This window comes from Telmatherina bonti, assembly GCF_933228915.1.
Source record: "Telmatherina bonti genome assembly, chromosome: 1".
Lineage (NCBI taxonomy): Eukaryota > Metazoa > Chordata > Actinopteri > Atheriniformes > Telmatherinidae > Telmatherina > Telmatherina bonti.
In genome coordinates, this window is record NC_136619.1 from 19,579,086 (window position 1) to 19,604,714 (window position 25,629).

General features: G+C 37.3%; 1 protein-coding gene across 1 annotated transcript; it reads right to left on the bottom strand.

Annotated features, from left to right (window-relative positions):
• Positions 1–3,520: 3,520 nt before the first annotated feature.
• Positions 3,521–24,240, bottom strand: spata17 (spermatogenesis associated 17; the record flags this gene model as incomplete). Its single annotated transcript, XM_079260295.1, has 7 exons — positions 3,521–3,802; positions 11,958–12,081; positions 18,265–18,368; positions 21,251–21,301; positions 22,711–22,792; positions 23,830–23,919; positions 24,173–24,240. 7 exons carry the CDS (start codon positions 24,238–24,240, stop codon positions 3,521–3,523), a joined length of 801 nt encoding a protein of 266 aa, XP_079116421.1.
• Positions 24,241–25,629: the final 1,389 nt, after the last annotated feature.

Here is a 25,629-nt window from a genome sequence, read left to right on the forward strand (position 1 = left end):
ACTTTTTTTTTTTCATCGTTCTTCAAGGGAAACATTATATATCTTCCAGACCGAGCCCAGGCAAATTCAGAAACCCATGACTGTCACTAGCCTGCACGAGCTGCAAGCTGCATCTAAAGTGGCTTCATGAGCAAGTTTCACATTTGGGATTAACATCCTACACCAATTAACTTTTACACTAACTGGCAAAATAATTACAAGCTTACAGCATATAAAAAAGCAAAGATACCTCCTTTTCTTTGATCTAATAAATCTTTAATCATAACAAGCAGCAGCTTGAAATACATATATCTTGTGCAACTATGTTTACACATTTTCATTACTTCCTATCACACACACTGGTATGTGTGAATGGTTTGTGGGTGTTTTTTTTTTTTTACTGAAATATTTTTGTGATGCTGCAGCTACAAAAGAAGCTATAAGTGTGTTTTCACCAGTGTTGTCTGAAATTAGTTATGATAAGTATATATTATATAACAGATTTATAAATGGTAATGATGCCCTTTATTTATTTTTCACTTACATCTTTATGTTTTTAATGCAATAATTTTTTTTACATGAAAATCCACAGAAGGGTTGCAGGTGCCCTGCTGGCTAAACAGCATGATTCAAAAACCAGAGTATGTGCATTTGTAGGTTATTATCATACCTTCTCTGAAAGTCGGCATGTGATCTACTTTTTGAAAGAATGACTGCTGTGACTGATATGGGGGAGAGCACTTCCAGTTCCTCTGACAATGAAAAGCAAAAAAAATAAGTCAATGATTAGTTTCATGAAGAAAAAAAAATAGCATGAATATTTAACAATCAATAAAAGAAACATTTAAAAAGATAAAAGATTATAAAGGGTTAAACTGGAAAAAAAAAACATAAAAAACTGAGTTGTCTTTAAAGGTATAGTCAGGGAAAATATTGTGTGAGGCTGATCAAACAGAGGGTTAATAACAGTACTTCACACTTACACACGTACAGCTGGAGTAGATTAGCCTATGAGTTGTAATGAGTTTATAGTCAAGTGCTTCAGCAAAGACACACACACACACACACACACACACACAATTCCTGATTAAAACTAATGAAGGTTTTGTACTTAATAGGAAGGATTAAATCTAGTCTGAATCATTCTTAAATAATCTGTTGTCATACATCAGCGTGTTTGCTTGTGCTTCTGTAGTAACAGAAGAGAAGGCTTTTATGGCCTTGTTTTATGTATAATTATGTTTTATGTGGATGCCTGTGTTTGTGCATCTTACTGTATGGCACTTGGGAGCCTGACTGACTGATGGTGTCGTAGCTGCCTATGGATTTTCTCCAGGTGTGTGTAGGAAGTCTGCAGGGACGTCATCAAGTCTGGACATCGTAAGTGCTGCTCCCACAATTCACCTGGCTCCCTTAACGCACCCTGAAGTAATCATTTACACATACAGAGCATTTAGTAAGATAACGATCAGTGTGTCTCTCTGATACATTTCGCTTTGAATCTCTGATCTTTCTAAAAAATAAAAAATAAAAAAAAAAGACAATCCACCACAGCTCTCTTTCCATGACTCAAAAGCAATGAAAGATGCAAACGGAGTGAGTGATAAGACTGGAAGGAATTATCTCCAGAGAAATATAAGTTCAACCAAGGATGCTACATTATAGTGAAATAAATGGGAGGAAGCTTCAATAGTCACAAGACAATAAAGCAGTGTGGAATGGTTGATGTAACGATATTATTAGCAGGCTTCCAGTAACAATCACAATAATATCAACATAAATTAGTGTTTGCTTAAATTCCAGCTTGAAATTCAGAATATTAAAATGCACAAAACATAAGACCATCACTGACTCAACTCATTAAAAACCAAAAGGTTTGAGGAATTAAATCCTAAAAACTACATCCTTTTTCCATTGACAGCTCTTCATGGTGAAATGTTTGTCAACTGATCATTAAACTTTGACAGCATTTATCAATTATGATTTTTATACCTTTCAATACAAAACCTCAATATCTTTTTCATACCTCTGAAGAATCTCATGTTTGCCATATACATTTATAGTACTCAAACCTCTAATACCACTGAAACATGTTCAATATGAGAGCTAATCTAAAAACAACTCAAATTCTAAAAATATGAAATATTCATTCATTCATTCATTCATGAAATATTTGTAAGTAAAAAAAAAAGGACAGCAAAAGACGGCGTAATAGATATAAGGTTTCTGATTCATCAGACAACTGTGCCATTTTTCATATTCATTAGTAGCTGCAGAGTGACATGTTAACAACCTTGCAAAAATTATGTTTAACAGATAAAAATACCAAACAAATATTTGCAATTCTGCATCTAAAAATATTTTACAAAGTAGTGGAAGTGTGTGTGCGTGTGTGTGTGGGCTCTTTTTAAATAGTGAAGTATAAACTCTGTGTACTGCAGATTAACTTAAATGATTGTGCTTTGTTTAAGGTGACTTTCAGCTGTTGTTTGGTGTTTGTTTTAAAAAAAAAAAAAGCATAGCATGTGGGGGAGCGATAGAGGAAGGGACAGGAATCCTGTCCTTGTGCCTATCGTCACGGGATCAGTGGCCTGGCCTGACCACTTCCACAGCTAGCACCTCAACCTTATCCATCACCATGAGATAGTTATCACATGAGAGGGTGTGAAGTGTTGGGGTGAGTGCAAAAGAAAGAGGGACTTCCTGCACTAATGAAACACAAATACAAACAAAAAAAGGCACACAGGGAGGCAGAGAATGACAAACATCTATATATGCAGAGATACACAGCATATCTTCCTGTCAGTACCTGAGACTTTCTTGATAATGTGAATGATCTAAATCACACTACAGCCAGTTGGACTGTGTGTTAAGTGTGAGTGTGTTAAGCGTGGCAAATAAATTAAGATACATACATGTCTGCTCACTAATTACTAAAAGTCAAAAGTTAAAAAGTTACAAAGCATAAATAGATACATAGATAAATACTTTAACTCGGCAGCATTTCCAGCAATAAAAACAAAGATCAATAAAGTGCAAATGTAGAATTAGGAATAATACATAATGAAGTGACGTAAAGACAGCTAAGTAAAGTGACACGCGTCAAATAAAATCAAACGAGTTAAAATTGTTTGGGATTTAAAATCCTTCATATTGCCCATAACACTACCTGTGGTACTGCAGAAGTGAACCCCCTACACCGTTACATTATGTTATCTGTTGCTAGTACGACTTTTGCCATATTTAAGTGGTTCTTTCAGTGATTACAAACACTACGTCTAAAAGCTCCATAATGGCACAAGGCCCCCAACAGCCCTGAGTTGGTCAAAGCAGGTACAAAAAAATGGACATTTATGGCCCGCAGGACTCTGCAAACACCTGCTGAGTATTAAGTGATTTAAACAATTAACTGCAACTACACATGGCACCTTGTTTGTAACTGTAAGGATTAGCTGAATTTAAACCACAGGACTTTTAAAGATAATCAGTCTACAGTCTAAAAATCACCACTTTACAGCTGCTTTTTATTTTTTTCTTATTCTCATTTCTCATCTGTGAAGATCTTAGCTTTGACCATCATCACCTGCTGGTTTTTGCTGGCAATGGGAGGCAGTAAGGGCCTGGAGCCATAGGTTCCAGTAGATTTGATCAAGGGGGATTTGGGAGTCCCAGAGGAACTAGGGGCTGCTGATCCAGGAATGCACAAGAGGCAAGCCCTATCCCTGGGGACCAGCCTGGTAGGGGTCTGGTACTTGACCTGCCTCAACATTAGCTCCATCTCATGAGGGGCTGGCCTGAAAGGAGAGTTGAAGACCCCTGGGCACTGGAGAAAAAAAACACAGATAAAAAGAAAGGTTAGCATTGTGTTACTGGGAAATTAAGAGAAAAACATCTACAGTGTTTCAATTGATTTTGTATTGAATAAGGAAAATAAAACCTGTCATATTTATACATTTTTTTACAAGCATGTCCTGGCCAAGAGACAGAAGCTTGATCAGCACTGATTGCACCACATTACCCACAAAGTTTACACACAGCAACATACAGGAATACAGATGGGCTTCTGTGCAACATTGTCACAGTTGTGCCTGCATCGCAAAGACCCAGAAAATAGTACTTAACTTACTTCATTTAATAAAACTGCCTGATAAACAGACATAAAATAAATAAATTATTTTAAAAAAAACTTTTCTAATTTTCTAAAACGATTACTTTTTTTTTTTACCTTTCTAAATATGTAAGGGAGCACAGCCATTTGCCAACAACAAAATAAACTAAGGTTCAGTGAAGGATCTGCATTGGTTTCCAAATGTAAACGTTCCAAAAGACTCATTGCTTAAAACTACACAGATAACATAAATATATGCAAACATGGATTCATCTGCACACAAGTTTTCCTCAGTAAAACACTCAATGACATTCTCAGTGATGTGAATTAGGCCATAAAATTACTCACTTAGAAATCTGACAGCTAGCTTAGCCTAGGACAGTAGCTGGAACTGATTACACTGTTAGCTTGAACCATACAGTTTATATTAATACATCCGTCATCACAGACTCCTGATAATGTCTGTCATGTCATACTGTAAAGTGTCAATAACAAAATACTGAATCAAATATGCAGAAAAATTGAGTGATCTATCGTTATTCCTTACAATAAATGTTAAGAAGGGCCTCACACAGTAAGTGTGTTTTGTTTTATTAAATATAGCAGGTTGTAAACCACAACTTCTCCTGAACAATGTAAGTTTTTGAAAGCCAAAATTAAATAAAAACAATAAAAGATAACTTACTGTCAACTTTAGTTTTCTACAAGTCTACAATAAAATGATAGACTATGAAAAAACATTCTATGACTGCATTCAATCAGTTTACAAATGATAAAAATGTGCATTTATTGAGAAAATTTTGACTCTTGTGCACAAACCAATATTTGTAAGAAATCTATTGACAGAGAAACATTATCAAATCTAAAGGATATTTTAGAAATGGCAAAACATTAAATAAGAAAATTAAATATTGTATTGGAATAATCATGATACATATTTAACTTTTTTTTATCCATGATGATATGAATATTTTAAGGCTGGTTTCAAAGGACTTCACCTTAGATTGCAAATTAACCAACCACATATGTCTTTTACACAACAGTGGCCTTTGTGCAACCCAGACTGAGGAGTAAAGTGGGTTTGCCAGTAACTACAATTGTCAACATACAATAGGCAGTAGAAATTGCAGTGTCAAACATCTGTACTACCAGGGCAGATTTGAGGAATCAATGGTTGTTTGCTTAATCTGGCATCAGAAAAAAAGTATTATGACCTCGGTGGTGTGACAACAGTATGTAACTTTAATGTAAGGAGACCTGCAGACCAAATTGTCACCTTAAAAGACTTGAACATCCCGAAAAAAAAAAAAATCAATAAAAAAAATAATAAAAAAATTTTAAAAAAAGAGTGGTCCATCATCACACACCATCTCGAGATGTGCAAAATATATCCAAATTTTTATATTTGTTGGAATCATTACTGCAGTGGCATTTTTTTTTTTCCAAAAAATAGTACATGCTTTTTTCAAAAACATTGCACTACAACTTAAAATATAAGAATAAACATGTGACAACATGTTCCAGATTGACCATATTTAAATCAAGAATACTGCAACCATATACGTTTTAGATTTAACTAATAATTCTGTCTTACAGGGAGCCTAAAATGAATATAACAACCCTACATCTCTTAATCTATCCATTTCTATAGCAGTTAGTCCTATTCAGGATCCCAGCAAATTAGCAGGTGAAAGGCAGGGTAAACACTGGACAGGTTGAAAGCCCACCACAAAAAGCTAAAAAAAAAACCAAAAAAAAACCCCAACATTCACTCAAAAAGTCGTACTTATGGAGAATTTAGAGTGATCGTTTAACCCAACATGCATGTCTTTGGACAGTGGGAGGAAGCCAGAGTGCCCAGAGATAACATGTGAAGTCATGTTACAGTTGGGTGAATGTTAGACTCAAACAAGGGCCAGTGACAAACAGACTGAAAGATATATTTTAATAGCGGAAATGGTGCAGATGATGTGGTAATAGTATAACACCAGGAACACCGCCAAACAGGGAAGATTGCCAATGTGGTTTGGTGTTGAGTTGAAAAGAAGTGCCAGGAATAAATGGGTACTGAGCCATATGTCAATCCCAATACAAGAAAAAAGACTCATAACACCAGGAGGGGCTCCAGGGAGCAGGGTATGGTCCAGGTCCAGAACAGGTCCAGAGTTGATCAGTTCAATTCATGAGTGGGTCAGAGGCAGAGGGCAAGGTCAGGTCCAGAGCAATAATGCAGGTTCAGAAACAGGCGATGCATGGTGCTTAAAGCCTGTTATATACTCCACGAGACGCAAGAACTGAGTTTTTGTTCTTGAGGCTGCAAGAACAAGAAAAAACGTCTTGTTCGGCAGTCCATACATACTCCACGAGAAGCACGTCTGCAGCGGGGAGGGATCACTGCGGGGGGCGATGTCTGCTTTTATGCGCGATTAACCCGGTTGTTACCTCCGCCGAGGAGGTTGTTTTCCCCGGCATCTTTTTGCTCAAGATAACTTAAAAGGTGCCGGATGGATTTTTATAAATATTTCAAGAGTTGTTGCAAATGTAAAAATGAAGAACTGATTAAATTTTGGTGGTGATCCGGATCACCGTTTGGATCCAGGAACTTTTTAAAAGGATTCTTTAACATTGTGCTTGGCGGAGGTTTCCGCTCTCCGCTCTGTTTTTCTAGTTTCATATTTAACGAGCAGCTTCGTCCGTGGCAGGGCGGGTTGTGCACGCGGCTGGGTCCGAGTGTTTTATTGCCACATGTAAAAATGTTCGTACTTTCTCACCACCTCGATAAGCTGTTTTATCAAAACAATCCGTTTTGCCGGCAACAGTAAAAACGCAGAAGCAGCAATTCCGCTTCATGCTTTCTTTGTGTTAACGACGCCCACCTCCAATGTCCGACCAATCACACGATACTTCTCGCAGCCCTGCAAGAAAAAAGTTCTGCCAGCCTGGTGTGTCAAGAACTGTCCTCAAACACGTCCGCGAGAACAAAATGACGTCATTTTCATCTCGGAGCCTCGAGAACAAGAAAAAAGTTCTCGCTTCTCGTGGAGTATGTAACAGGCTTAAGAGAGGAGGGGAAAAGGTGAAACGGATTGTGTTGATTGATGGTAATAACAGTCAGCAGGAAGCATGCCCAAATAAGGCATAAGTTAGGGAGGCAGACCAAAACCATGACAACTCCACACAGAAAGGCCACTGTTCAAACCCTAGAACAGGGGTAGACAACTCCGGTCCTTGAGTGCCACAGTCCTGCAAATGTTAGGAGTTTCCCTGCTGCAACACACCTGATTCAAATCAATGGCTAATAGCAGATTTGTGCAGAGTTTGATATCAAGCTCTGCACAAGTCTGGTAATTAGGTCTTATGTATGTCAGGTGTGTTGCAGCAGAGGATCGGAGTTGTCTACCCTGCCCTAGAATCTACAATTCATTAAATGAAACTGGGACTAAATCCACATGCAGACTGAACCAATATTGTAATGTGTGAACATAGACTGATTTGATGCAAGCAAAAGTAAGAAAAGGAAAATCTTCTGTTCTGTCCACATCATGCTCTCTAGATTCTGCTGCATGAGTGCAACATTGTAACCTATCATTGTTGTTGGTGGGTTTTGCGCATCTGGGTTAAGGGAAAGGTGGGCCTATGACGTCATTGTTTCAGGAAAGATTGGTATGCATTGTAAACAAAGAAACTATATGGTGGCTAGTTTAAATCATTAGTGATTTCATTCTCCTGAAACTCTGGTTCCTGAAACATCCAGATTATAAAATACTTCTACCTAACATGTCTGTGAGTGGACATGGCTTAAAGGTGGTGAAGTGAGAGGATAACAAGGTACTGGAAGAAAACTTACCAAAATTCTCAACAGACAAAAGACTGGCAGATAAAGTAAAACAGGGGAAGCATACAGAAACCAGGATAGGACAGACAAGGATCTGGCAATGAATAAAGAAATCAAGGAATAACGATCCACAACGATACAAATAAGGAGCCATTTCGACAACCTGTATTTGAAGACCAGATGTGACGTTTACAGGAAGTGAACTTAACAGAATAAACAAGGAAAAGCTATTTAAAACAGGAAATGAGATTGAAAAGGACTCAACCTGAACCCAAACACATCTGAAACAAACCATACAAGAACTAAACCAAAAACCTTAAAGCAGGGATCTCCAAACAAGGTCCTCAAGGCCTTCTATCCTTTAGGTATTACATGGTTTCCTGCTGCAACACACCTGATTCAAATTAAATAGATCTCTAACAAGGTATGCACAAGTCTGCACAAGCTTTAGACCCCTTCATTTGTGTCAGGACTGTTGGTGCAGGGAAACAAGTCTGCAGGACACTGGGCCTTGAGGACCGGAGTCAAGTGCTTTATATAATGACAAACAGCTGTAAAAACTTGTTTGGTTTCCCATTTAATTTTGTTTGTCACTATTTATCATAGTACAATCCAAATACAGTACAATCCATACTGACCCCAGGCACTGTGAAATTCACTATAAAGTATTTCCAGTAAACTTGGATGGATGGAAGGACTTTTACTTATCATATAGAATCCTTATTGCTCCTAGCTATGAGTTAGCTGTTCAAAAAATGAATGAACACACAAACAAAAAGAGCTGTTATAAATTAGGGTAAAGATTTTCTTCTTCTTCAGAGAGCCTCGGTAATAATTATTCAAATCACAGTGATCCTTTTGCCAGTGTGTTAATTAAAGCTTTGAGTTTGAGGACTCTGTATCTACTCTATATGCTAATAACACAGCTTGCTGTTTAAGCCACTCTAAAAGACTAGGAAAAAGGAGAGAGGGAGGACACAAGGAGGATATTGTTCTAACTGCATCAACTCAAACCTCAGTCATTTAAAAGTAACCCTCCAACAAACTTGTTAATAACTAAATGTTTCAATACTAGATATTTGATAACCTTTGATCTAAATGTTCATCAGTATTGTTCACGAGGAGAAAAATTTAATCAACTCTCGCAATCTCATTTCTTTAACCATAGGTTGTAGGCACAGGTATTCCAAATATCCAAATACTGTGTTACTACTGCCATATCATCAAAAAACATCAGTGACCCGGGGTCAGTAGAGGCCACGCGTGCTTTCATCGCCTTAACTGGCTCTTCAGAAGATGTGGTGTACTTAGAATTACTAGCAATTTGGACGTACTTTCTTCCTCCTGTCATTCCAGTAAAGTTTCATAGTTTAATCTGTCCAAAGAGTGCTGTTCCGGGACTGGGCTGACCTTTTTTTTTCTTTCTTTTTTTTTTTTTTCGGTAAAGTTTAATCAGCCTTTAAATAAACTCTCTAACACAGTTTCATCCTCTAATCCAGGTATATCAACTTTTGGTTTAAAAAAAAAAAAAAAAAAAAAAAAATGGAAACAGCTGAATGCTGAACTCAGTGCTTTAACTCAGTTTTTCTCCACCCAGGTCTTCAGGACACACTGTCCTGCTTGTTTTAGAGTGAACGTGCCCAAGTACAGTATACCAAGCCATGGTAGAGCTGAATAACTTGTGCATGAGGAACATCTGCTATTTGATTTAGCTGCATTGGAGAATGAATGCATCTAAAAGTGGACTGAGGACTGAACTTGGACACCCCAGCTTTAGTGGTAACCCTACTTTAACACACCTGAATTAACTGAATTGCTCATTAACAGGCTTGCAAAGAACGTAATAAGGAAGTTCATTAATCTGTATCAGGTGTGTTAGAGTAGCAGCACATCTACAACATGCAGGGCAGTGAGTCCTGAGAACCTGGATTGACAAACACTACTATGTATGCAAAATAATGCAGATGTAACGAATGCTATATCTACTTCTTACTACTTCTGACAATACAATATCCACATATCTGGCACAAACCTAAATTACTGAAGAAAAAAATCCTTCTTGACACTCTAATTATGAGAAACACTACAATAGGGATGAGTATACACACTTAACTCAAAGGCCACTGACATATACACCACAAAAACCAAATGTAAATGTAAATCTCACTACTCTGAACAGTCCTCTCACACACACACGCTCACACACACAAACCCAAAAGTACCAAACTAGCTATGAGAAGAGCAATGATGTTGACCCCCGGAACACAACATCTCTGTCTCTGTCAGAGGGACTTGGGGCCTTTTGGTAAGCTTTGTGTGAGTATATGAGTGAACGTGTGTGTATGTGTGTGTGTGGGCTGGGGTCTGAGAAGTGAGGAAGGATGAACTGTGTGGGAGAGCCATCTATTCACTGCTGACAAGGTCAGAGCTACGAAGGGAAAGAGTCCCCTGCCATATGCAGAGAAAGAGAGAGGGAGGATTTTAGAGAGAAAGAGATAGACAGAGGACAGGAGGAGTCCATAAACTTTCCTTCTTGGTTTCTTTTTCTTTTTGCATATTCAGAGAGTACCTATCTCATATGTTTAGGTAAAATAGAAGAGACAGTGGAGATGTTGGCATCCACCCAATAAAGTCGATTCAGATTGTTTGAGCTTCAATCAAATTCACAATAAAATATATAAAAGTTATGTGTACAAGATGATGTGAGTGTCATGATCACAGGATACCTCCAGGAAGTACGTAGAAAATAACAATGATGGCTGCACGGGCATGAAGGAGAGTGAGATTGAAAGAAAGAAAGAGAGTGAGAGGAGTAGTGGTGCTGAATCAACAGTGACCAGTGTGCTTTGTCTTCATTATGATCCCAGTGGGGAGTCACAGAGTTGCAAAGATGCCACACACACAGACACATAAGCCCACCTGTGCCAGGGGAAACACTAAAATACTCCACTCAGCACATCAGAAGAGCCATGAGGATCCATACTTACTAATGTGTACACACACCAAACTTAACTTCACACAACCCACTTGTGTTGACAAAAGGATAGAAAGAAGACTCTTTTTTCTCTGTAGCTAGTCTCTAGAGGAGCTTTCTATCTATAGTGCTTATCTCAGTCTGTGTGCAAGTCCCAGCACATTTTATCATGCAGGCGCACGTGTGTGTTATGTATGTATGAATGATTCTCAAGAATAGACTTTTCAAATTGAAACATTGATACCTCATTTCATGTATTGGGCTTCATTTTTATCTGGTTTGACTTAAGTATTTCTACATTTTTAGCTATAAAGGTGAATCATTAATTATGACTCTAATCAAAGGTAGAAAGAAGGGGAATGTTTAATGATCGATAAAATAGCTGAGAGAGGGAGAAAGTTGAAAGCTGTTTAAAAGGGCAAACACTACTTTCCCTCCAATAACAATGATGTAAATGAACAAATTAAGTCTAAGATTATTATTATTATTATTATTATTATTATTATTATTATTATTATTATTATTATTATTATTATTAATAATAATAATAATAATAATAATAATAACAATAGTAACAATAATAAAACATAATATTAATAATAATATTCATTCATTCATTCATTCATTCAACCAATTATTATTGGTTTTTGAGGTAATTGTTGATTGGTAAAAATCTGTTGAGAAACAGCATAAGTTATGTTAAGAAATATTTGTCTGTTAATGATAGCAATAGTTCTTAATGTTGAGCTTTAGTCTGAGCTTTTGGTGCATGGTTGCAAAGGATGGTAGTGATGTCAAAGCTTTATTGCTTGAAAAAGTAACATTATAACTAACATTGACAATATGTATGTATGGAACTTCCAAACAAAATGTTGTTATAGGTCGACTTTCCAGCCAGCTACACATTCATATGACTAGGTGCAAATTAACAGGCCAAGACAACATATTGATTAGCCTATATTCATTTTATAGAACATTAATACAATTTTTCTCATTAAATATTGGTCCAATCATCGTCATGTCTGTGTCCAACACACATCTTAGTGTTTGTAAATGCTAACCTGTTTTGTACTGAGGAGGTGATGTAACCGCTGAGCTTGGGAGATTTTGGCTGTTTGCTCTTTTACCATCTCTAAACACTCGCTTTCTCTTTTCTGGAATTCCTCAATCTCATCCAGCTCTCTCCTGTAGGACACAGAAAACACATAAAAAGACTTTTTTAATAAGATTTCTACTTTCAATAAATTAATCCTACATTGAGTGTTTAATACATATTTCAATACAATAAAGTGGATGGTTCATTTAAAATAACAAGAAACACTTACTTATATTCACAACTTTAGCCATCATATAAAATATAATTTGACTGCTTCATAAAAAAACACATATAAATCATACCATACATGAACAGCAGTTCATACTATTTATACTCATATATTCATGTAGAGTGTGGTTGTTAAATAAAAATAATCTTTTATTATTGTGCTATTTTCCAGATCAAATGAACATGTTACATTACAGTCCTGTAAGTGTTAGGAGTAACCCTGCTGCAACACACCTGATTTAAACTCTGACTTAATTAGCAGACTTGTGAAGCGCTTGACATCAAACCTGGCATAATTCAGCTTCTTAAATATTGATTTGAGTGAGATGTGTTGTAACAGGGAAACACCTAACACTTGGGTCTGGGGCCCTTGATGACTGAAGTTGCCCATCTCTGGTCAATGAGCTGGCATGTGTTCAGAATGCATGCACATGCGTTTGTGTAGGTGTCCTTCTGATAACTAAATAAAAATAAAAAAAAAACTCCTAGTCACATAGTGACATATGTAAAAAGCTTCAGCAGCTGTAAGAAAAAAAAGTAAGGAGTGAGACTGTGTGGAAGGGAAAAAAGAGCAATGTGAAAGAATGAGAGGCAAATAAGTGGGCGGATGATGGATATATTTCATCACTGCAGCCAGGACAGATGTGTCTGTGACATCCAGCGAAGCCGGCTAAATGGGATGCATTAAAACCCAATACAGTTATTTCCTTCCACAATCACATACCATTATTGTTACAAGGGGGTAATAAATTAAGAGGAGACTTGGAAACAATTACTAAAACACACATGCCATGATAATTTGAGAAGACACTCAGAAAACTAAACCAATTTAATTCTGCAAGCGCAATACTAGTAGGAGTTTAGCCATGGCTCATCAGCAGTCAGTTTTTTTTTCTCTAACTCTTCACTATTGTTTCTTTCCCCTCCAACTTCTGTTTTCAATTACAAGCCTCCACATAGGAATCAGGATATTCAAAGTGTGGCTGCAATGTGAGGTTAACACATTCTGCCTCTACTGACATTTAAAAGAAATCACAACACGTTTGCGCTGCCTTTGCATTCTCATACCTTCCAAAGCACCAGATTAAATTACAAAATAAATGAAAAACACAAATATGTGTGTGTGCAAGTGTGTTTGTGTGTGAACAGCAAGAAAAGGAGAAAGCCTAAATGTGAATGTTTATGTTATATGGAGCACAACAATTTAATGCAGTGAGGAGGTATGTGTGAGAGAGTAAATATTGAGGTCGTTTGGCCTATATTTGTCTATCCAGCTAACAGGTATATTACTTATTAACGTAAAATATAAAGTTGTGGGTTATTGTGGGAAACTGGTTCACAAATGATTTGATGCATGCATGTTAGTAAATCTGTGTATTTATGCTCACATGGGCACGAATAATGCCTTAGAGGGAAGCAAACTGTTTTCAGATGTCTGTATGTTTCTTTGGAGATAGAGATACTTATCATTTTATGTGTGTGTGTGTGTGTCTGGATAGTTGTATCAGAAAAGTGTGTATATGTGTCCATTCTAAATGTTCATGCACTTTGTATGTGTAAGTGCACATGTGTTTGTGTAGGTCAGGCTGAATGGGTGACCTTTGCTTCCCGGCACCCAGTCCCTGTGTTATTAATTGCTGTGTAGTGGACAAAAGCCAAACAGATTTGTAACGGCTGAAGGCACCTCGATCTGTGTCGACCCAACCAGCCGCCACAACATACAACCCTCATTAGCACTGTTCGGCAAGCTGCACATGCCCTCTGTTTGTGTGTGTATGTGTTTGAGTGAAAAGAAAGAAATAAACACAAAAATACACACTGGCTTTACTGTCTTACAAAATCTCTCACTTCAATTATATTATATTTTCCTATTGTGACTTATTACACACACATACACACTCTCACACACACATGCATATAAAATTGTCAAATTAAATGCATTACATTCCAATCACTATATAAAAATTTAAAAGGACACCTTTGTTCACACCATACTTTATAATATGGAATAAGTACTCTGACTACTTACTACTTCAGCAGGCTGTTAAGCTGTTAAATAAGCTAATCAAACATACCTGAACTACTCTGAAACGACTGAAACCCTTACTGACATTTTCACCCTGGACTTTTAACTTATTTAAATGTCTAATATTGTACAGTTACATTTTCCACTTCTTCTTTAATAATTTATTCCTTGGTTCACAACAGAGATTCAAGGACTGATGGAATATCAGAGAGTGAGGCATTCAGAAAGAGCAGGCCACACCTTTGGTCATCCAGGCCAGAACCGGAGCAGCTAATTGGCCAAGTACTCAATTTTTAATGGAGGCTTGACCTGATTGGCTGATTTAATTGCTCCAATTGAATGATTCAATAGTTTGAAGGGAGAGAGTTTAGGAGGATTATTCACACAGTCAATTTAGACAGAGACACTCAATGTATTGAGCCTTACACACCATAAAAACACAACCTTTCAATTTAAGTGTTCAACTCATTGATGAACTCATTCATTAGTAGCAAAACTGACACTAAAAAAAAGGTGCTGAGGGAACCTCAAATGCCATGTAGAATAATGTTTTTCTATTCTACAGTAATCTGGCAGAAGCTTTTATCCAACACAACTTACATGTGGGAAGTGATCAATTAACCCATTTTTGTGGGTGAGAGGAGTAACCGGTGAGAACATACACAGACAGGGAGAATTTGCAAACTCCACACAGAAAGGCCGATGTTCAAGTAGTTCATGCAGCGCTAACCCCTACACCACCATGCTACTGTGGTGCTAGCAATTGCTCAAACTTATCAGTAGTACTAAAATTAAAAAAACAAAACAAAAGAAAAAGATATTTAGAAAAGATTATGTCTTTCATGCTTTAGTATATTGTTTTGCTCTCAAGAAACTATCACTCTCACTCACACACACCCACAACCCAAACACTAAACACATAAATCTAATCACAATGAAGGAGTGAACTTGCCTGCATCCAAACTGGATCAGAAGCGAAGACTAGCAAAAGAAAGACTGACGCATATAAGCTGCAAGTGGTCGAAGGGCAGGCCTTCACTCTCTCTACTATAGCAGCTCTCCTTTCATGAATGTCCTTGGGAGGGACACAAGAGAGAGAGGAACGAAGAATGCTGGAGTTAAGAAAGACAGACAAAGAGAAGGGAGAAAAAGATACAGAACGCACAATCAGAGGAGTAGAAAAAAAAAGTTAGTGCTGCTCAGTCTTGTAGCAATCCATAAATTCTCCCCAAGCCTTTTTATTTAACTCCAATGAATAAGTTAAAGATTCCACCATGTTGTTGCAACATCACAGGGAAAATTATTTATCTGATTATGGCAGTAATAATTACCCAGCTGTTTACTGCAGATAGAGGAATAATTCATGCAGTCAACAGGCCGTGTTAGTGGCAGTAACGATGACACTTGCACATTTAGTAAATATGCAAAGCGTGCTTGTTCTGCTTTCCTAATTGCCCCCATCTTCCCAATGCATGCCCTTATTAAAGCCCGGGAACTTTAAGTGTCTCTCTGACAAAGTGATAAATTGTTGGGGTATCACAGAAAACTGTGGCAGAGTGGGGACTGCGCTGGGGTCCTGACTTCATTAGGCTATGCAGAGGGGGAGAAAGGATGAATGAGGATGGACTGGAGAACACTGAACCTGTAGCAGAGAGAGGGAGGGAAAGATATAGAGCTAAATAGATTAAGAAAGAGAAAAAGGAGAGACATAAGAGTTTAATGTTAAGGAAGGAGGCTAAGACAAGGAAATGGATTCAAAAGGATTATGTAAGTAGCATGGAATAGTTAGATGCTGTACCACATGAAATACCACAGATTATTTTGTGCTGTGGAAATCTTTCTTTAGAAAGAAAGAATAAAAATAAGTAGTATTAGAGTTAAAGGAGAGAAAAAGATTTGGCACTACATTTACTTCTCTTATAGCATTACCTTGCACACCTGATCATCATTCACTGAAAGGATACCATCATTCCAACACTCAACAACAAATTCAAGGGTCGGGTCAGACAGAATGACTTAAAACAACAGAGAAAATGCTGGTGGGTGTAACAGCAGAGCTGGGTCGAGTGAGCAATCAGGCACAGTGTGATCTGATGGCTAAACAGCTAACACAGAAAGGATGTTTTAAATAAATGACAGCACAGCGTTAATTGATCGTGACCCTAGCAGCTCTAAGTAAACATATGATTAACTGGAGCAAAAGTGGCCTAAACACCCCAAAGCACTGTGAAGGAGAGGCTGTGAGTGCATGTGTGTGTTGGATAAAAAGAGTGGGGAAGATTAGGCACTGAATCTGTAAAATTAAATCCAATCACAAAGATTCTTGAGTTTTTGTTATGGTTTTTTTTTTTTGCTTGTTTGTTTGTTTTCTTTTTTGTCCAAATTTCTGAAGTCATTGAACTCCTCCTTTTTTTCTCATTGTCTTTCCAAATGTATAAAGCAAAAAGTAAAAAAAAAAAAAAAACTGTGTGCATGACCATAAACTGCCAAACTTCAAAAGACAAATAGTACAGACTGAAATGTTTGAAGTTTGTAAATTTGATTATAAACTCATGACCACCAACATGACAGTTACTTCTCAGAAGCATTTTAGTACCCGGGACAATTTTGTGTATCTGTCTTTGTGTGTTACATGAATACAGTGGCAAAATTTCCTTGATGTTTTTTTTTTTTTTTGATGGATTTTAACAGCCAAATCCCTGCTACCTCTAAACAGGGTGAGGAGGGAAGGTGGAACGCTTGTGGGGAAATGAGGGGGAAAGTCAGTGATCCAAGGCGCACTTTAACAAATTTACATTTAATTTTAGCAGAAGCCTAAAGATATTTCCTGGTAAAATATATTAGCAACATTAAAAATGTCACTATTAGCTAAACGTGATTTTTTTTTTTTTCTACTTTGTCAAAAATAAAAGATGGCGTACCCCTAGCACGAAGCCCTGAAGCACAGAATGTTTTATTAATGCACAAGCTGCGGTTCAAATCAGAGGCTAATTTTTAATTTCTTCACATCGTTCACTTCTTTGTCTCTTGGCCTCAAGCGCTTTAAAGGACTTCTCTCTTTCACTCCACTTTCTCCTCCATCTCTGCATGTCTCAGTCTCTTTTATTTCCTATCTTCTCCTTACATCACACCTTAGTTCTTCCATATTTTAATGCTATAGGAAAAGCTTTCATCTCTCTTCATCACATTAACAAATTTTCTCTGACATATTCATGGTAACTTACTTTCTGGGCCTGTGGGTCCTTGTGAGACATATCAATAAAACATAAGGCATGAATGGTACATATTATGTACAATTCCCTACATATGCGACTCTTTAAAGACACAAAATATACAAGTTCTTTATCTGGTGTGAGAACTGTGTTGTGTCATGGCAAATGTCCAGTGTGATATACTGGAAAAAATCATTGGGAGAGAATTTTTCATTTTAAAATATTTAAATTTTTATTAAATATCATAACAGCATAGCCAAAAAATCTTTCATATGGAACTATATAGGGTACTAAAAATTCTACAGAAACCCAATACAGTTTTGTGGAAAAGCCACAAACTTGCTAAGAAATCTGAAACTGTTTGTAAAGACTTGCTTTAGCCATTTTCTGCCTTTCATCGACAATGATGCCCTTCTTAACATTGGCTAAAGAAGCCTTACTTAATTCAGTAAGAGAATAAAACTCAAGCTCCAAATTTGTTTCCTTTATTTTGTTTATGACAATGTAAATCAATAACTCACTTTTCTCATGAAGTTTCTTTTCAAATTCACATTTGCAGAAGCTTCATGACAGTTTTTTAAGTGTGCAACTGTCCTATAACATTACAAGATACTAAAATAAAAACATTTCTTGAACGTTTGCCTTCAGAAATTATGTTTTTAGATAATAGCATCTCTGATTTTACAAAAAAAAAAAAAAAAAAGTTATTCGTATGACCTGAGTTACACATCATTCAAGGGTTAATGCAGGTCATGTTGACACGGATATTTTCTCTCTGTATACTATGAAACACTTAATTTTCTTACCTGATAAGGTGATTTTTTATGATTAGCCTCTCCATGTAGTTTTTACGCGCATAAAAGTTACGGATATACTTCCTCACAAAGAATCCTCTCCACTGCCGCTGAATCTGTATGAAATCAGACATTCTTTTTCAGACTTTTGGATGAAAGATGAGAAAATCCGTTTGTTTTCATGGTTAACAAATAAAGAAAGGCAACAATTTCTCACTATTAGGCCTAATTCAATACCTAACACTTGACACATAAAGATTTTTGCAAAGCAGTATCTCTTTTTCAAGTGTTTTACGTTGTCTTGGCATTCACATAAATCCATGCATTATTCACCCTTTGCATTCCTGCGTGTATAGTGGCAGAGGGACAATCCAAGGTGGGACTGACAGCTGTCACAACTCTGTATATTTAGTCTGTACTGATTGAGGGGGCTGTAGTTTAGCTAGTACACACACTCACACACATCAGTGGACCATTTTAAACCAAGGGGGCAGATGTCCTTCAGACTAATTAGGAGATTAAAACAATGGCAGGTAAAAGAATCATCATGCTATGAGAAGAATGGAGACAGGAAAGGAGGAGGACAGGAGGATGGGAAAAAACAACAAAGAGCAAAATGAGAATTAGCATTGATCTGCCAGTCAATAGATAATTTTAAATAAAGTAATTGGCGCCACCCGAGTTCTTGCTGACCTTTGTTGACTAGTGAAATCGATGCTGTTGAATCTAATACAAATCCGAGGTGCGGCATGTAAACACTGGTTTCTATTATGGTCTTAATACTTTATCCTCTGTTATCTACCACATCGTGCTAAAGACAAGAGGAGAAAGAGAAATGAACAGAGTCAAAATTGATTCAAAGGGATTGTCACAAGGGGCTCCTGAGATGATTCTTTCTCCTTTTTATGTTTTTCTTTGTCTTTATTGAAATAATACATACTTATTTGATAAAAGAAAACCGGTGTCTGTCATTCATTCATCTTTCACACAAACACCATTGCTTTTGCATGTGTCATGAGACAAGAAACAGCATCTGCAAGTCTCTGCAGGTCTGACATACAGCTGATAAACATTCAAGAGTCGTTAGTATAGAAAACCATGACCAGTTTCAGATACTGGATGTACTTTCACATCAACCTTTAATTTTTACGAGACTTTATGAGCTGGTTTAGATGTGAAAACACAGTCAATCTGTAATCAACCACAACTTTGTCTGTGAATATTCTGCATGACCATATCTTTAGGGGATGTGGGCAGTGCACACTATAGAACCCAGGGACAGAATCTTCTAATGCCAAAGACTTGGTCAAGGGCAGTGGGATAAAATTGGAGCACTTGAAAAATCCAAGTCAAATAGAGAATACACTCAGCACAGCAAAGCTTCATTGGGCCCATGTGGGGATTAAACGCAGTGCTTTCTTGAATTGTTAACCACAGAACCACCAAACCTTTTCGCGTAATATTCTATTAAATTCCTATTGTTTCCTTTAGGAAACAATGGGGATTTTATGGGAATATGAAGGTTATTTTTAATGGGTAATAAAAGCCTCTTTCCTCTAACTTCAGAAGCATTTGCTTTGTTCTACATTGTGACATCAACCTTTCACCCAATCACCTAAACAGCTGGGTTAAAGACTACTTCTGGCTCTGTCTCTCCTAAGACTGGATTCTTATTTAAACAACAGGGTGGTCATTTTTATTTGTTTGGATTTCTATTAAATGTAAAATGTGACGCCTTCCATTTCTATCCTTCTCCAACAATAAGAAAATATTATAACCACCTTTGTCTATGTGAACAGCGACACACCCTCAATAAACACTGGTGGAGTTTTGTTGGTCTATAAAATCTTTGTACGGTTTAGGCAGAATGAAACCATTCGCAAGAGAAAAAATATATGGAACTGTGAAAATATAAGGTTTCCATGAAATATTCTTGTGTAAAAGTGCCAAAACATCAATCACAGCCACAGCGCTGTGATTAATGAGTTGAACATTAGTAACCACTACAGAAAGAAAGAAAGACGGCATGCATTTCTGTGTCAAACAGAAGACAGTCGTGGTCTCCTACAATTCTCAATAATCTAAGTCTGACCTAGAGGCTTTTTTATTGTCTTATTACAGATTTATTTTTTACACAGGCATCTGTAAATGATACCCAATATGCACCAATAATGTTTTTATGTTTTTTGCAGAGCAGAGTGCAGAAAAAAACTTGTAGTAATAAGGAAATGATTTTATATCACAGTTTTCCAAGCTGTTCCTACACTCATAATATTTTAGCATGGCCTGTTGCACAGAGCTGAGCTAAGACAGTGGTGTACAGTACAGGCATGGTAAACAGGACACTTGTTTGTTAAACTTTCTTGAAAGATAAGATAAAAATCTTATTTTCTTTTAAGTATGATTCCAACGTAAAGTACAAAGTTTTCTGCAGAATTAGACTGTACATACCAGGTTGGTATAATAACCACGATATTTACTAAGGTTTGATAAATATAATTAAGGTATGTTGAATTGTTTGTATAGCTAAATCTTCCCATTTCACCCAATCACATATGTCAATTTTTCAGTTCAGTTTTTTCAAGATGATGGTTAGCAGTTATGACTGACAGAAAAATAGGAACACTCCTTTGCTGCTGCAGTAATAGAAAAAGAAAAGAAAAGAAACTGTTAAACACACAGAATAGCTAATATAATTAGAAAAGTCTGGAAAAGTCAAATCTGTGTGTAAGAAAACACTAAAACGTGCTTTACATCCTGATATACATGAAAGCATTAGCCTGAAAAATCCTGTATCAGTTAATTTACAAGTAGAAAATGCTGAATAAATCTAACTTGTAAGGGAATTGTAATATTTTGCTATATTTAAAAAGGAAAAAGTGATAAAGTGCTCAGGGGATGCTTGTCATGGGGCCTTGCATTCACAGCACACAGTTCAACAAAGTGCCCCCCCAACGCCACTCCATTTGCTAATACAAGACACTGTGGTGATATTTACCCTGACCGCCATCGTGTTGTAGAAATTCATCTTCATGATAAAATATGCCTCCTGTGAACACAAAGGAAAAGATGGCGTTACATCTTGTCTCCCGGTTCTCTGATCTGTCCACAGCAGGCGTCAAAGATAAAGAGCTCTTTATACATAATACATTGCACAGAGACAGCGCAGATAGGGCCACAGTAGATGGGGCGGGGGGAGGGAAAAGGGCTAAAAAACAGAGAGAGGGAAAGCATAAGGGAAGGGAAGAATGAGCAAAAAGTTGGGGGATGAAGAGAGAAAGGAGGGGAGGAAGAGAGAGAGACAGAAAATGGTTAGCGGGACTTTGTATCAAGGGGAGGACAGTACTCTCTTAATACACCAACGCAGACAAGGGCCAAGAAAATCTATGGTAGTCAAGCAGCGCGCTAATGGAGATGTATGACGGCCAAACGCTCTCCTCTGGATTTCATAATCAATGACAGCACAGCCGCAGAAGAGACTAACAACAAAAGGCCAGAGAATATTCAGCAACACGCTCAACGAGCCGTCACAGACCAAACGTGCCAGCCGACCGCTGGGGGAACATTTCAGGAGCAAACTGGAGTGTCGGCCATAAAAGCGATTCATATTTCAACACGTCTTTTTCAATAATGACAGGGAAGAGAGAGAGAAGACAGGAAGGGGATAGAAGACAAAGACTTGAAAGGTGGTTGTAAATTCAGCTTGATGTTTTGAGAAGAGCCTTTGAGCAAGTCACATTACACATGATAAGGTCTGCAGGAGAAAAGAAGACAGACAGACAGAGAGAGAGGAGGTGAAGCATGGAATATATTTGGACTAATTCAAAATAGTACGCTGTGGCAATTCTGAGTGATTCAAATTAGTGCTCATCTGTTTCCAAATGAGACCAAACAGCCTCATTTTAGCCCATATGTGTGTTGTGACACATCCTTTATTGTTTATTGTAACACCCCCTCACCCCCTTACCATTTCTTGAACACCTCCCAAACATTGGCTGGCAGTTATGCTTTAACAAACAGTCAATTTACAGGCATGATAAATAGCTTGTTGTGATACGTTTACAAAACTCAATCCAGGGGAAAATTATATGTGAGAGTGCTGGGTATTGGATCCGGTATCAACAATCTGTTCAATTAAGAAGCAGTTGGAGGCAATATCCTGAAAATGGGGCCTTGTTTTACTAAAGCTAACACGTACACAATCATAATGCACACAACTCTTTCCTTATTTCTATTTATCAGAACACTCTTTCAATGTGCATCCCAGGAATTGAAATACAAATGGAATTTGTTATCATACCACATCATATTTGCTAAGTGTTCATTTCCAAATGTGTAATGAGTGAATTATATTTCTTAAGGTCAGAGGAAGGGACTTTGGACTATGACAATTGAATTCTAATGCATGCTATCATAACATAATCAATATATCTATAGCTGTTCCAGGCTCTGGCTTACCTTCACCATTTGTCTGACACGTGCCCTTGCTGTGAAGCCCCGCCATATCTTCTGTATAATGACTGCTTTCTTGTGCAGATGGCTGTAATAAAAGTATATTGGGGAGAGGATTGGATGGGTAGCTTTTAGAGGCTAAACTGAACAAAACTGGGTTTTTTGGGGGTTTTTTTAAATAAAAAAAAAATAAATAAATTAGATACACATGGTGGAAGGCAGGAGGGAATAAATGGTGGATTAATATATTTAATTATTACTGCTTGGATTTTGTCCCTTTAATGCAAAACAAATAAACATAATAGGAACCTGACAAAAGTCCTAGGCCAAAACAGGACTTAAATCAAAAGGTCAGGGAAACTTTCACGTAGGCTCTCACAAAGACACACACATACACGCACAAACCCCCCTGCTCTTCCAGGCTTTTCGATCATGCCCGATGAGCCTTTCACCCCCTTTAGTCAGCGGTGCACATTTGTATTAATCTTCAAACATACTCTAAATGCAAGTCCACTGCGATTCTCTGCCTCCAATGAGGCCATCAATTTCCAAAAGGCCATTTATATGCCCAGAAAATCAATGCTTATAGTGGGGATAGCACAACCCTGGAGTTGCACTTAGGCAGCTAAAATTGTTGCTAATTATCCACTTAACGCATTGATCAATTAACTAAAGTAATCTGAATTAACCTACTGTCTGGAAGTTTGTCTGCTGACCCTGCAGAATGGCGCTGGGGTCACAGCAGTCAAAGTAGCACAGAGATAGATATACATTTCCCTGTGTGAGAAAAGAGCTCAGAGTGCAAGCCACATTTGTTCCTTGAGGGCATTTGCAAAGCTCTGGAAGTGGGATAATTATGGGAGTGAGCTAATATCAGGGTTCCCCCTGAAATTAACTCTAAGAGCCCCACCAGAATATTTTACAGCCGTGAAAGGACAGCCACACATAATATCACTGAATGATACCTATCAAATACTAAGCTTGACTTATTTAACCTGTTAGTTGTTTTAATGTTTATTTGATTGAAATTGTTTGCTGAGACAGAGAGAAAGACAAAGAGACACACAGACGGAAAAAGAAAGATTCAAATAGGATCCAAACACTGTCCTCACATATAAATTGTACCTGAGGTATGCCCGCACCTTGCAGGCTCGGAACCAGCTCTGAATTTGGGTGGCAGCCGTGGTCTCCCTCTCTCTGTTCTCCTCTGCTTGGCTGAAATATACACATAGTAAAAAAAAAAAAAAAAAACTACAATGGACTATAGCTCCCATTGGATAAAACATAACACAATATCATTGTTTATGAGCAGAAAAAGGTATTTGAAATGTTTTCGCTTTTCAGCGGGGGCTTTAATAGTGAGAGAATGACGGTAAAGGTTTTTTTTGTTTGTTTTTTTTAAATCCATTAACGTTAGATTAATGGTGTCTAAACCGATCAAAGGTAAACAAAAGTCTACATGATAAACCTGTTTTTATGGAAGTATTCCTTTTGGAAATCTTCTACGGCACTTTTTATCTTCAGCAGGTCCGCCATGTCTACTCAGACTGTTGACATGACTTGTTGTCTTGACGACGGATTAGTACCACGTGACGCGTTTGGAGCTGTAGGGCAAAAGAGTTTTCTTCTCCAAAAGAAAAGGCTTACTTTGTACCGATATCAATAAACTAAAATAATTTAAAACGTCAGACTTATGTAGAAATCATAACTGGTTTGAAAATTTAAAAATGTCTGTACATTGTGGTTGGTATTATTCACTGGCACTCAGTAAAGTCATGGCATGATTAAAATCCCAGGGTGGATGAAAGGCTGACTTTGTAAAAGTAATTAGAGAATTTATGCTGGTACCTTTTTCAAATATTATTTGTGTTATTTTGTAGTTATTTTCACTTCATTAAGTGCCTAAGCTGTTTGCTTGTTTTAATGTTTTACATTTGTTCTATAAAGAAAAAAGAAAATTGTTACAAGGAATTTTAAAAAAAATATAATCCCCAACAACTGATGAACACAGTAGAAAATGAGTAATCTGAATCTAGTAATCTTGGATAACATTTATTTATGAAGCTCGCTGATCATTTATCAATTTTTTTACAATCCACTTCATTTGATTGCAAGTTAATGATTTATATATAATATGCTTGAAAAACTCTGTCAACAGCTATAATAGATTTTTTAACATCAAAAATGAAAATTGTAGCAGAAAATGACCTTTTTTAGTAGCCAGTCTCCATAATATATAGACTGTATTAAAACCAATACTAACACAACAAAGTAAATTTGCTTAGTTTGTTTAAGAAAATATTGTATTTATTTATCCCTCCCTATATCCTTTAGTAATACATTTTAAATTGATAAACAACCATAAATCGAAACCACAGAAGAAACATTTTGAAAATTCTTGCTCTCTGGATGCAGATAGTAAGAATGTGGGTATTGATCAGCCAGCTGCCTGACTTCTTCCATCCATTCCATCATCTATTTCCCTCCTTTCCTGACGTTATCACCCGTCATCACAGTTATCAGTTTATGTCTCCCTCCACTTCCTTCCCTATTTCCTCTCATCTTCACTTCACTCCGCTTCAGTCATATTTCCCTGTCAAAATGATCACCTCAGCAGAGTATTATGTGTGTGTTTGTGTGTACAGTTTTGTATCTGTGCGAGGAAAGATATCTGTCGAGCCATTGGTCAGAGGTGTGTCTGTATTATAGATTACTCCTTGGAGACAGGGAAACGACAAATAGTGAAAGTGAATGAGTACATGTCTGCCTCCACACTCTTTCATTCTAGAGCACCGGCACGTCTGCTTGATTGTGAGCAAGGGATTGCGCTCGGTTGAGAATCCTTTTCTGTCTCCCTGTCTTTCTCTGAGGCCAATTTGCTGTCTGAGGGCCACAGGAGTGGTGAAGAGCAGTCGGCAGACGTCC